Source organism: Galeopterus variegatus, unplaced genomic scaffold (assembly GCF_000696425.1).
Source record: "Galeopterus variegatus unplaced genomic scaffold, G_variegatus-3.0.2 Scaffold380, whole genome shotgun sequence".
NCBI classification, from domain to species: domain Eukaryota; kingdom Metazoa; phylum Chordata; class Mammalia; order Dermoptera; family Cynocephalidae; genus Galeopterus; species Galeopterus variegatus.
The window spans coordinates 39041-51964 of NW_007726491.1; the positions used below are offsets into that span (position 1 = coordinate 39041).

Here is a 12924-nt window from a genome sequence, read left to right on the forward strand (position 1 = left end):
GCTGCCTTGTTTCTATCTGCCAGCCACCCTGTAAGGTCATGAGTGAGGGGACAGAGGCTCAGAAAGGTGACATCCAGGGTCCAGTGCCACACTCCCCAAATGTCACAGGCTGGATTTAAACCAGGTCTCAGGCTCCAAGCCACACACTCCTGCACTGGGGCCTCTCCCTGGCAGACGGAGGGCAGATTCTTCCAGAGGCCAGAAGGGCAGTGAGCTCCTTTGAAGGCCAGAGAGTGTCTCCCCAGCTTCCGACTGGAGAGGAGAGGAATGGGAGCGGAGAGAGAGAAGAGGAGGGGAGGGGACACGCCTGTTCTCCCAGCCCCCAGGCTGACCTGAGCAGGGCAACAGTGAGCTATCCCACAGGCTGTCCCACCAGCAAAGGGTTGCTTAATCCAGGCTGCTTAATAGCGATCACCCCAACAAATAAAACAAATGGCTTTAATTTAAAACACATTAAGTTAACAGCAGGTTCCGTGCCATCTAACGCGGCCTGGCTCAGCCGCTCAGAACAGGCACAGAGGTGACTCCTGGGGTCAGCGGGGTAAGTAAAGGCCTCTGTGGCCTGGGGGGAAGGGCGGGAGGTGATTTTGCCCCTGGTCATCTTGACCAGTCCTCCACAACCCACAGGACAGTGTGAGTAACCCAAGAGCCCTGAACGGGAAGGGTGTGAGGAAGAGCAGCTGGGGGTCCCCTGGGCCCCCCAGATCCCCAGAGTGGAGCCCGAGCGCTGCAGGTGCAGAAAGCCCCCTCCTCTCCGCCCCTCCAGTCGGCAGCCGGGACCTCACCATCTCACAGCAGGGACGCGCGCATGGAATGCTCGGCAAAGGCCGGCGAGCTGGGAATGCCAGCCCATCCCACAGCTGCGGACGCCCAGGCACCGCGCAGTTAAGCAACTGATGCACCAGGACTGAAGACAGGCCGAGCAGCCAGGTGCACCGCCCCATGCCTGCCCGGCCCCCTGGCGACCTCCGCACAGCTCTAACACACACACTTTCCACATCTTAAGCGGAAGCCCGCCTAGGTGTGACAAAGGACCCCAAGTGGGACAGAAAGATGTGCCCCCGGGAGCTGGGGTCCCAGGGCGGGGGCCTAGGAGGGGCGAGCAGGCCCCCCCCCCACACACTCTTCCGTCTCACTGTGCTGCCAGCTCCAGCCACCCCTGAACGCTGCTTGTTCATCCACCTTTTCCAAAGGGCCTCATCAAAGCAGGCTTACACCGGGCGCAGGAAGGAAACGACCGCCCACGATCGCCACGCTGGCTCCCTTTCATTTCAGTTCCCCTTTCTTAAAAACCAAGGGGGTAGGGAATAGGCGGTGGGAGGCTCAAGGACAGAGAACAAAAACGCCCCGCAGGAGCCGCCGGCCTCAGTGGCCGAAGCCGCGCTCCTCGCAGGCCCGGGGGCCCCGGCGCGCAAACGCGGTGTAGCGGCGCCCTCCAGCGGCCGCGCGGAGCGCCGCACTTGGCCCGCTGGTGGGCACCCGCCCGGGTAGGACCCAATTGAGGAGCAAGGCAACTTCTCCCCCTCCATCCGCGGCTCTTCCTGCTGCTCCAGGCCTGGGCGGTCCCTTGTGCTCACCGTAGCCCAGGAGGTCCTTCAGCGCACATCCCGAAGCACACAGGGCAACCCGTGGTGCTCCCCACCCCCACCCCCCAGGACTCCCCAGTCAGACCAGGCACAGGGCAGCTAGAAAGCTTGCCCTGAGAGACCCGCAGAGATTTGGCCTCCTGTGGTCAGGCCGGGGCGTCTGCTCCCCAGCGAGACAAGTCCAGGACCCACTGGGATGGTGAAGAGGACAGGCCCTACCAACTCAGCTGTGAGCGTTAGGATGAGCTGGTTCTCAACCCACGCTTCCAAAAGGGACTTGAGGCTGCTGGTAACAGAAACTCCTACAGAAGAGGGAAGGGCCTGGGCTGGTTCTATCCCCAGCTCTGTGAGGCACTAAATGTCACTGTCTCTCTTGACCTGGGCCCGCTGCACCCAGAAGTCCTTCTGATGCTTGGTGACTCTCCAGCGCTCAGTGAGGCTGAGTGATACTGATGCTGCACGCGCAGCAAGCACAGGTTTTGTTCAGATTCAGTGTATTTATCTGGGGTGGCTGGATGGGGGTATGGTGCAGATTGAGACCTGGGCTATAGGCCACTCCTCATCCCCACACCTACAGTCCCTTGGCATAACTGCTGGCTCCGTCCTTAGGTGCCTCCTAATCTGTGGGAGCTCAGTAAGCCACCTGATCTCTCAGTTTTAGGGATTCCGTACCTCCTTCACCAGTCATCATGAGGCTCATTTCACAAAAATGAGATGTATGTGAAAGCACTTTTACAAACTGGAAAGAGCTGAACAAGTGTTGTTACTATTATGCTCCTAACCAAGTCCTCTTATCCGTAACACCCCCTCTGATTCTAAGCATAATATTACTATACACATCAGAAATTTCCAAACTTGGGCCGGCCCAGTGGCGCACTCGGTGGAGTGCAGCGCTTGGGAGCATGGCGGCGCTCCAACGGAGGGTTCGGATCCCATACAGAGACCGGTCTGCTCACTGGCTGAGCGCGGTGAGGGCACGACACCAAGGGTTGCGATCCCGTTGCCAGTCGCGGTGCGGGCGTGACACTGAGGGTTGCGATCCCGTTACCGGTCACAGAAAAAAAAAAGACAAAAAGGAAAAAAAAAAAAGAAAAGAAATTTCCAAACCACGTTCTTCAACACATGGGGAGGAGAGCATCAAGGTAATCGGTTTTTCTTGTAAAATGCATTTTGGTAAATGTATAAGAAAAATAGCAAATACCTTTTATGTGGTTGTCCTTATCAATATGTTAACAAGTGCTAGTGAGGATATGGAGAAATTGAAACCCTCATACACAGCTGGTGGGAAAACAAAATGGTGCAGCTACTTTGGAAAAGAGTCTGAAAGTTCCTCAAAAGGTGAAACAGAGCTAGCAGTTAATATGACCCAGCCATTCCACTCCTAGGTTATACCCAAGAGATCTGAAAACACATGTCCACACAAAAACTTAAGAAAACGAATGTTCATAGCAGTATTATTCATAATAGCCAAAAAAGTAGAAACAACCCAAATGTCCATCAACTGATGAATGGATAATGTGGTACATCCATACAATGGAATATTATCCAACCATACAAAGGGATGAAATATTTGTACATGCTATGTGAACCTTAAAAGCATTATGCTAACTGAAAGAAGCCAGACACATATAAATGAGTCCATTTATGTGAAATGTTCAGAATAGGCAAATTTATAGAGACTGATAGCACATTGGTGGTTTCTAGGGGCTGGGTGCACAGGATAGGGAGTGACTGCTAATAGGTACAGGATTTCTTTTCCAGGTGATGTAAATGTTTTTGGAATTAGTGGTCATGGTTGTACAAACTTGTGAATTGTATACTTTAAGAAGTGAATTTTATGGTAGGTGAATTATATCTCAATTTTTTAACTGAAAAAAAGTAATTTTCTGTCCTTTAAAATAAGGAAAGATGGCCTGTGGGAATAGAACAGTCAGGAAGTCATGGGGAATTGTGGATGCCCAAAGCTGGAATACTTTATCTGTGCATTGAGGCCCCCACAGGATTTATAAATCACTGTTTATTCATCTATTTCATCTAATATTATGATTCCTGGCCTATGTTATGAGCTTTGCCCTATAATTTCAAAACATACCTATGGAATTATCTAGAGTTTATTGTATTTGATACAGTAATACTATACAAAGTTATTCCCTATGTATCCGTGATTACTATAAAGTTTTCCATGAGAAGTATACATTAGCACACAAACTACTACGGTTGTTTTCATAAGCATATTATAATTTAAAAGAGTGCCACTTTTAAATGCATTTGGCAAAATACTTACTGTGCTCTCTAAATACCATAGTATAAAATGTCAGCCTATCTTTTCAAAGAGCCTCTCACTTCAGGACACATTTCTTTGATCACCTCTTTCCCAGACTGTAATAATATTCAAAAGTTTCATTAGGTGTCAGGTGCCTGCTGCTGTGACGAACTGGAAAATCAGTTCAGTCCAGTGTCACCTACTTGTCATTAGCTTCATCAGCCAGCATCAAGGTCTTCATTTTCAGGCTTTTCTCAGCCCCAGCTAGGAGAAGAGGCACTCATGTTTCCCAAGCCACCCACAGTTTTGCTCTTGCTTCGAAAGAAACTCCGGGAATCCCCCACTGCACACACAGAACTTTAACATTTGTCTGGTCACTCCTAACCTCTGGCACATGCTCCTCCTGGAATCTAACAATCACTTGTAAGTGGGGAATGCACATGGCTTCATTTCTATTCCTAACTTGTCATCTGGAGACTGAGCATCCCAGCATTACGCTCTGAAGGAGGCAGAGGTTTGATGGAAGAGGAGCAGAACATTGAGCACTCTTCTAGAATGTCCTGGGTTTAATCAATACAGTCATCAGTCAGTCAAGTTCAAATATTTATTGAGAGTCTAGAATGTGCCAGGAACCGTGCTGAGAATATAATGGGAAGTAGAGAGCTCATCCTTTCCCTTGCTTAGTGCTTCTGTATGAAGGATGCTCTACTGGACCAACACTCTTGGCCTCTTGCTCCCTGCCCTACACCCTCTTCCCCACTGTGCACACTAACTCTTCCTTAAGGCAAGAAGAGAAATTTACCTGATGGGTGAGTTTGGGAGGTATGTCTGCCCCATCCCCACCTCTCTTCTCCTCTGGAATCTACCTGTGGAGGGCAAGTCCATCCCTGTAGGGAGGCCACTGGCTGTCCAGAGCTATCTTTTCCTCCTTAGCTGTAGGAAATTCTCAAAGAAAAAGCTGAAGCCAGCTGATATGGGTCTAGGATGATGGGATGATCTGGGATGACAGGTAGTCAGGAGCCACTGGAGATTCCAAATGGATGTAATGTGAGAAAAGCAGCATTTTAACAAGGTGAATGTAGCAGCCTTTCCCAGGTCAGCAGAGCCAGAATAGCCTGGGTGAAAGAGAACTCCAGTCAAATGGTTCCTGAGTGCCTGTGCCAGGCACTATGCACCTCAGGAGAGGAGGGGATACCTGAACTGGGTGTGAGAGCTCAGCAAGAGACCACCAGGTACTCCTGCATCCCTCACAAGCAGTGACTCCCACGCCTGCTTACACAGCTCCATCCCAATTCAGATTCCCAGGCTCCACCCAGGAGCTTCAGACCCACAGACTGGGGCGGGGCCCAGGATTCTATATGTTTAAAAAGTGTCCCCAGGTGATTTTGATGCAGTTAGAAAATGGACCTATAACAGCTCCTATACTGGTGCCTGAACATAGCAGTTTCTGATGTTTATTAAATAAGTTAACAAATAGTACAGTTGTCTATTGATAGAAGATAACAAGCTAATAGATTTTGAAAAAAATTCAATAATAGTCAAAACAAGATGTTTCTGGTTAAGTGAACTTTTTAATCTAATATTTACTTAACCAAAATATAATCTAAGGTCACTAATAATGTACTAAAGAGTGCAGCCTTGTAACACCAAGGTCAAGGGTTCAGATCCCCACACCAGCCAACTGCTCCCTCCCCCCCTCAAAAAAAAACTAATAATATTCTGTGATCTATTTCCACAACCATTTCAGCTAAAAGGCTTTTCTGTGTCACTTGTAAATGACCTGAGAACTCTAGGTATGGGCACAAGTCCTATGCCAGCTCACTGTAGCCCTGCTCTCCACCTTGCAGACCTGATGATGTCCCAAAGCCCACCCAAGGGAGGAACGGACCCCAGGCTGTCTCCAGACAGTTGGGTGAGCAAGGAGTTGCCTTCCTGTTCCCAAGGTGTGTTCTAATACACATAAGATCAACTCTCCCTGGGACTAAACTGCGCCTCTGAACTTATCTTAAAGAGGAAGTGCTCCTTAACTGGAAATATGGCACAAAGGGAAAAACACTGGTCTAGGACACAGGCCGAACCCCAACTGGGTCAATAACTCCCCAAGTGGCTTTGGGCAAGTCTCCTCACCTGTGACACTATATGCTCTTGAACATTCCTTCCAGCTCTGATGCAACCCGGTTGAGAATTTCTAGTTTCCTTCTTCCTGATCAATACTAAAAAAATAATTCTCAGTATAAACTTTACTCACATATGTAAGGCATGATGTTAGGTGCTAGGGATACAGCATTTAATAGATGTCAGTATCAATGCCCTTAAGGATTTATAACCTAGCAAGGTAGAAAAATAATTAATTCAGTACTTATATGAATACAACTGTGATAAATGTTAGTAACGAAAAGTACTTGGAGCTAAGAGTATGTAATGGGGGCTCAGGAAAGGTTTACCAAGGAAATAAGACTTAAGCTGAGATCTGAAAGCAGACCAGTTGGGGGCAGGGGGGTACTCCAGGAAGAGGGAAAGGCATGTGTGAAGTGGTCCGTGGTACAGGGAGAAGCATTCTGTTCAGGAATATTCCAAACCTGAGGAAGAATTAAATCACAAATAAAATGAAGCAAACCTTTTACAACCACACATTTAAAGAAAAAACAGCACCATTTATCACAAATGGAAAATAGATTCATGAAATACAACCTTGAAAGTAATGGGAGCAATTTTATGCCAGGACTGATAAACCCTTATCAGACCACTGCCACCTGGCTAGAAGCCCCCAGACCAGCACCCCTCCTGCCTCAACTGGGGAGGAATCAGTTCCCTTGGGTCATGTACAGCTCCTCCAGGCCTTGGGTGAGGGCTGTGCCTGTCAGAACTGGGCCCAGCAATGGGAGGGAGGCAGAGCCTGAAATACATACTCCAAGAACAAGAGCCTGGCCCTGAGGCAGGAACTGGCCAACCACGTGCCAGGCACTGTACATAGGGATGGATGGTGAGACAAGATACAGTCACAGCACCAGGGGGGTACAAGAGGGAAGAAAAGAAAGACATACCTTTCAGCTGGGGATTCCTTAAATGATTCCAAGAAAGGTATGACATCTGAAGATGGACAAGACTCGGAAATGGAGGAAGAGTTTCTCCAACAGTGGGAATGACACAAGCAGATACATGCAGACTGGAAAGCACTGGGTGCACAACAGGAGCCAGTGCCTGGAGCTCCGGCTACGGGGAAGGTGGAGATCTGGCAATGGTGTAGAGCAGGCCCAGGTTGCTATTCTGGCTCAGAAGACAAAGAGATGACAATGCTGGTCTTGAGGGTGCTGTTTGAAAACCTGGTCAAATCCCAGATCTGCCCAGACTGGCCCAATGGCCATGGGCCCTCAGTTTTCTCCCCTGGACTAATGCATGGTTTCTCAACATTAGGGTCCTAAGGATCACCTGGGACAGGTTGCCAGGCCCCATCTCCAGAGATTCCAATTAGGTAAATTGGGACGGGCCCCAGGCTGAAAAACCCCAGATCAGACAGTGGCTCCCAAGGGCCTCTCCAGACACAATCTCCAAGACCTGGATTCTTGGCCTCCTACAGCATGAAATTGAGGCCCAGGTGCTCTTTCCTGACAGGCTCATTTTTTCATGGGAGGGCAAGGAACTGCCTTCCTCTTCCCAAGGTGTTCCAATACACTTCAAGTTAATTCTCCCTGGGAGAAAAATGCCCTCTGGACCTTATCTTACAAGAGAGAAGTGCTCCTTAAAGAGGAAATAAGGCACAAAGGGAAAAACATTGGCCTAGAATGCTATGAGGGAAGCAGAATGCTATGTGGGAAGCAGAAATGGAGAGGTGTGGAGGGTTGGACACAGACTGTCTCCAGGGTCTAGGGACATTCTCAGGGGAGGTGAAAGCTGAGTAAAGAGTGGCTGAGAACCCAAGAGGGAGGGAAGGACATTCTGGGCAGAGAGCACAGCTTGTGTAAAGGCACATTCAATACAATTAAGATATAAGGTGCACGTAGAGGAAGGAGGAAAGGCAAAGCCAGAGAGGAAGGCCAGGTTCACAACACAGACAGCCTTACCAAGAAATTGGGACATGACCACAATTAAGATATAAGGTGCACGTAGAGGAAGGAGGAAAGGCGAAGCCAGAGAGGAAGGCCAGGTTCACAACACAGACAGCCTTACCAAGAAATTGGGACATGACTCTGTAGGCAACAAGGAGCCACAACAGATCTTAGAACCCTGCAGGATCCTGGCAGCACCTGCTCTTAGTCACTCACTAGGCACAAATACAGGGACAACCACCCTTGCCTCACCGTCCTTCCCCCACCAACATCGGTCGCCATGCTTTAAGATCACCTACTACTCCTTTCCAAAAATCAGACCGTGGATCCCCTCTGTACAGCTGTTAGGTCAAAAGGAGGCAAGCAATTTAATGGAGGCAATTCTCATTAAGTCAGGAACCCAGTCTCGGACAGCAGAGACAGGGCGTGAAGTGAGACGGTGGAGAGAGGTGGGAGCTGGTACGGAGGCAGACTGGTCCAGCCCGGGACAAGGTGGTCAGCTGTGCTCTCCCCAGGCCGTATCTGTGCCTCTTAGAGCTTTCTCTTCCTCACTTAGAGGAACCTGCGGCTTCTCTAAATGGGTTCATGACCCTTGAGGGCACGGCAGAAGGTGGCCCAGAGAGGAGAAGAGATGGTTCACGCTGGTTTAACCAGATCCAACTGGAATACCTTAAGAGCTATAAGAAACGTGACTGCAACTTCAGCACTTCCAGAAACCTCATCAAGGCCCTCTTCAGCAGACTTTAGCCTGCTCGGGATGACTATTGGTGCCTTCAAATGACCAGTTCCATCCTCAGAGGTCAAAGACTGAGGAACATAAAAAGAACTGTAGACTCTAAAGGCACTGCTGAACCCTGCGACGCTAGCAAAACGGGGCGTGCCGATTCCCCAGGGAGCCGCACTCAACTCGGGGGAGAGGGAAGCGAGTCAGCTAACACCGCAGCTCCACTCCTGCACCGCAGAGCGCGTCTGGATCCTGGGCCCGCTCCCGAACGAGGCCTCCAGCTTGCTGTGAACGCACCTTTAGGGCAGGGCGGGGGGATTAGGCTACAGGCACTGGAAATAGGTAGCGCTTTGAAGACCCTGCCCTAGTCCCCAGGAGCCCTGCCGGGAGCCACGCCAACCTCACCGAGGACAGGGTGGGCCACCCGCCTGGAGCCCCCAGCTGCGGCCCCACTCACCTTGCACTTGAAGCCGGCGGCGGGCGGCAGGAGCTCCCGCAGCAGGACCTTGGCCACCTCGCGGCTGGCTTCCTCACTCACGAAGTGCAGGTTAAGCACCTCATGCGCCTCGAACTTGGCGAGGCGCAGCAGCGAGCGCAGCGCGACCCGGGCCTTGGCCTGCAGCGCGGCATTGTGCTCCGCCTTGGTGAACATCATCAGCAGGTGGTAGTCCGTCGGCCCGGTCCCACCGCCCTCCAGGCTCTTGGCCTTGGCGCCCGGGGCCGGCGCCGCTGAGCCACGCGCCACCTCCAGCGCGGGCGGCGAGGGCGCGACGGGAGCCCCGGCGCGGGCCTCCTTCAGCCTCTTGGTGGCGCTGGAGAAGGTCTCCCGGTCTGAGCCTAGATAGTAGAAGGCACAGACGGCCAGCGCCGCGGCCAACAGCAGCGCGCAGTAGTGGGAGCGCACAGCGCCCAGGCGCGCCATGGCCCGGGCGCATGGGGGTCCGCCTCGGAGGAGGCCCATGCGCCACGAGCCGGCGGGCCCAGCAGCCGGGGGTGGCCGGGGGAGACCGGTACCCCGGCCGCCCCCGGCAGCCACTTAGTACCGCTGGCAGCAGGCGGCGGCCATGGCGGAGGCGGGGCCGCACTGCCCAGAGCCAATCGCGGGCACTGATGCGCGGAGAGAAGCAGCAAGGGCGTGCCCGACAGCCGCTGGGTCCTAGGTTCAGAGGATTCGAGGTCGGGCGGACCGCGTGTGGGCTCCAGCCGGGCAGCGTGGTTGGGGCGGGCGGAGGGCCCAGGAGTAGGGAAGGCCTGCCCGCTCACGGTCTGTGGGAACTGGCGCTCCCACGAGCCCCGCCACAGAGGCTAGATTCCGAAGCTGAGCCTTGAACGGAATGGAGGCGCCCGAACGCTGGACCTTCGGTTAGCAAAATGGTAAAGTGGACGCACGAAGAGGGAAAATTATTCTCCGTACCTTTGTTTTCCTTATTTCTTGAAGCTTTTAGTCCTTTCCCCCATTCCCTTCACACCTAGGAGACTAGCTGGGGCTAGGGAATTTAAACTAGCGAGCTCCTTCCCCTTTCACGCTAAAGCAGTAATGACACCTGCATCGCCTCCACACCCGACTTCGCCCCTCTGAGGCCGACCAGAGGTAGTCGAAGGGATGTGGCCAGCAGGGGGACCCCGCCGCCCAAGACTTAGTGGTAGTGCAGACAGCCCGTAGGTAGCAACACCCGAGACTGTGATGTTAATTCGTTTTGGTTTTTAAACAGTCTTTAACACTTTATAAAGAACCTTAATATGTACCAGGGAGTCTTGCAAATTTTTAACTGAGGCACACTGAGGTAATTTGTCCAAGGCCACACAGCTAGTGGCAGTTTTGACCGTAGACGGCTGGGACACTGCCAACTAGATAAAAACTCATTAACTTGGATCTTTTAAGAATTGATGATATATTAATTGTTTTGAAGCAAGCATGTACAAGTCGTCTGCATGCTTGAAAGAGGTGGAGGTGGAAATGCATTGACAGATGCACACTGAGAAAAACTGATCTCTTACCAGTTTATTGTGTCCAGCCCTTATTTCTCAAAGTGTGGGGGAGCCCCTGTCCCCAGAACCAAAATTCGTCTCATTTTCTAACTCTTGTTCTCTTCGATTGGGGCAACACTTTTCTGAAAAACGTTGGATCTTTGAAACAGGCCTTGCCACAAGTTCGATACATACTACTTACCTTGAAAAAAAAAAATAGCAGAATTGCCACGCTTCAGTAGTTCATTTGATTCTCACTACTCTATGAGAGGTAAGGGTATTTTACCATAGAGGAAACTGAGATTTAGAGAATTACCCAAATCTAATTGGCTAATAAGTAATGGAGATAGGATCTCAACCCAATCTTACTGCTTCCAAAGCCCAAGTTTTTAGTACCTCTAAAAGTAGTAATTTAAGCTCTGGGTTGTGTGTATCTTACCACAATCTTCAGCGTGTGGCACTGGTTAAGAAAGCAAGCTCTGGGGTGGACGGTCCAGGCTGGAATTCCTGCTCTACCACTAAAGTTGTTAGACTTTAGGCAAGTTACTTAATCACGCTGAACCGCAATTACACCTATATGTAAAAAGGGGCTGATACTAGTATCTATATCTCATAGGATCATGAGAGACAGTAGACAAAAAGCAGAAGTGCCCCCAACACTTAATAAGCAATATTAGAGACACCAAACTCTCTTTTTTTAAAAAAAAGTCTATATACAACAATCATAATAATTCCTTGAACTTTCAAAAGGAAAGAGTGGAACTGAGGCCACAGAGGTGGGAAAGGGGGACGGGGAGGGGGCATTAGGGAGAAATTGGTAAAGGACCACAAAAAATGTTTACATTGTATAATGATAAAGTAAAAAAAGAAAAAAAAACCATTACAACAAAAGCACCCATCGGACAATTAGTATTTGTCAGAAAGTTCAATTGGAACTTGGTTGTTTGAAATTTGAAACAAATTTGTTCATCTAGACAGTGTTACAAATGGTGGTTAGGCCATAATGTACCTGCCCAGATGTCTTTGTTGGCCCTCCCAGAAGTAAATTCTGAGACAAGGATTCTAGTACAAGTAGCTCATTTGGATGATAAAGGGATGAAGGAATGACAAGGGAGTAGAAAAGTGAATGAAAGAAGGGAAGACTTCCAACAAAGGGTGCATATAAAAAAAGAAAAGTCTAGATACCAACATGTACAAAAACATTATTTAGCAACCAAAGCTTTCCTGGGGTATTTTTAATACTAAACCTCAAATCTCCATTAAGGCTTTATTACATGTCCCACAGAATCTCCACAGTAGCATGCTTATATGTAGCATTATTACATTCTAATTATCACTCATTAATAAGGGAGGAATAATACAGAATTATACCTTTTAATCTCCCACCTACACCATCAATAAGGTGGTTTATTCCTCTGCACTTATTCTAGGATTACTCTATTCAAAAAAAAAGTTTATTTTTCAGACCTTCATAAAATCATTACTTCCAGAATTTATGGATAAAAACTGGACAACAATGTCATTTAAATTTTACATAGGAAGTCAGGAAAATAAGAGACTGGTCTTATCTCCAAGTTGTTTGGTCTTATCTCCCCAGTTCTTTGTCCATAAATAAAAATTAATGTTACAGCTTCCTGAAGTATATCGCTGACTGGAAACTAAAACAGTGAGTTCCAGGTAGGCAGCCAGTCATTTATTTAATAGATATCAAGTGGCTACTACATACCAAACATAGCAGCACCTAGGGATACAGCAGTGAAAAAAAAAAAAATCCCTGCCCTCATAGAGCAGTTTCTAACATAGACAAATAAGAAAAATTATGTAGTGTGCAATGGCAATATTTGCTATTTACTTAGCTTAAAATAGATATATCTGGGGCAGACCCCATGGCGCACTCGGGAGAGTGTGGTGCTGGGAGTGCAGCAGCGCTCCTGCAGCGGGTTCGGATCCTATATAGGGATGGCCGGTGTGCTCACTGGCTGAGCGTGGTGCGGCCGGTCACAAAAAAGACAATATATATATAGATATAGATATAGATATATAGATATAGATATATCTGGGTATATAATAAAATGGCTAAGTAGACAAAAAACTTCGGTAAGTACAATAACCCTTCAGTTGTAACTAACTCTGTCCAAGTTCTCTGATTTCTGACCAGTGAAGATTAGGTGATTGGTTTTTCCTGTTGAGTAATTTCCACATCTGTAAAGTTGAATAGATTATCCAACCTCTCCTTCTGCTTCAGACCTTGGTTTACATGACACTGCCTACATGAACGGTCTCTAAACACCTCCTCATCCAGTGTCTGGGCTAGGTACCATCCTCAACAATTCCATG

General features: G+C 49.2%; 1 protein-coding gene across 1 annotated transcript in view; it reads right to left on the minus strand.

The window, feature by feature from the left end:
• XXYLT1 (xyloside xylosyltransferase 1) overlaps positions 1–9605 on the minus strand; it is a 29376-nt gene extending 19771 nt beyond the window's left edge. The window contains exon 1 of the mRNA XM_008568145.1: positions 9077–9605. Within this exon, the coding sequence (XP_008566367.1) occupies positions 9077–9580 (504 nt within the window). The 5' untranslated portion in view covers positions 9581–9605. The remainder of the gene's footprint in view (positions 1–9076) is intronic.
• Positions 9606–12924: the final 3319 nt, after the last annotated feature.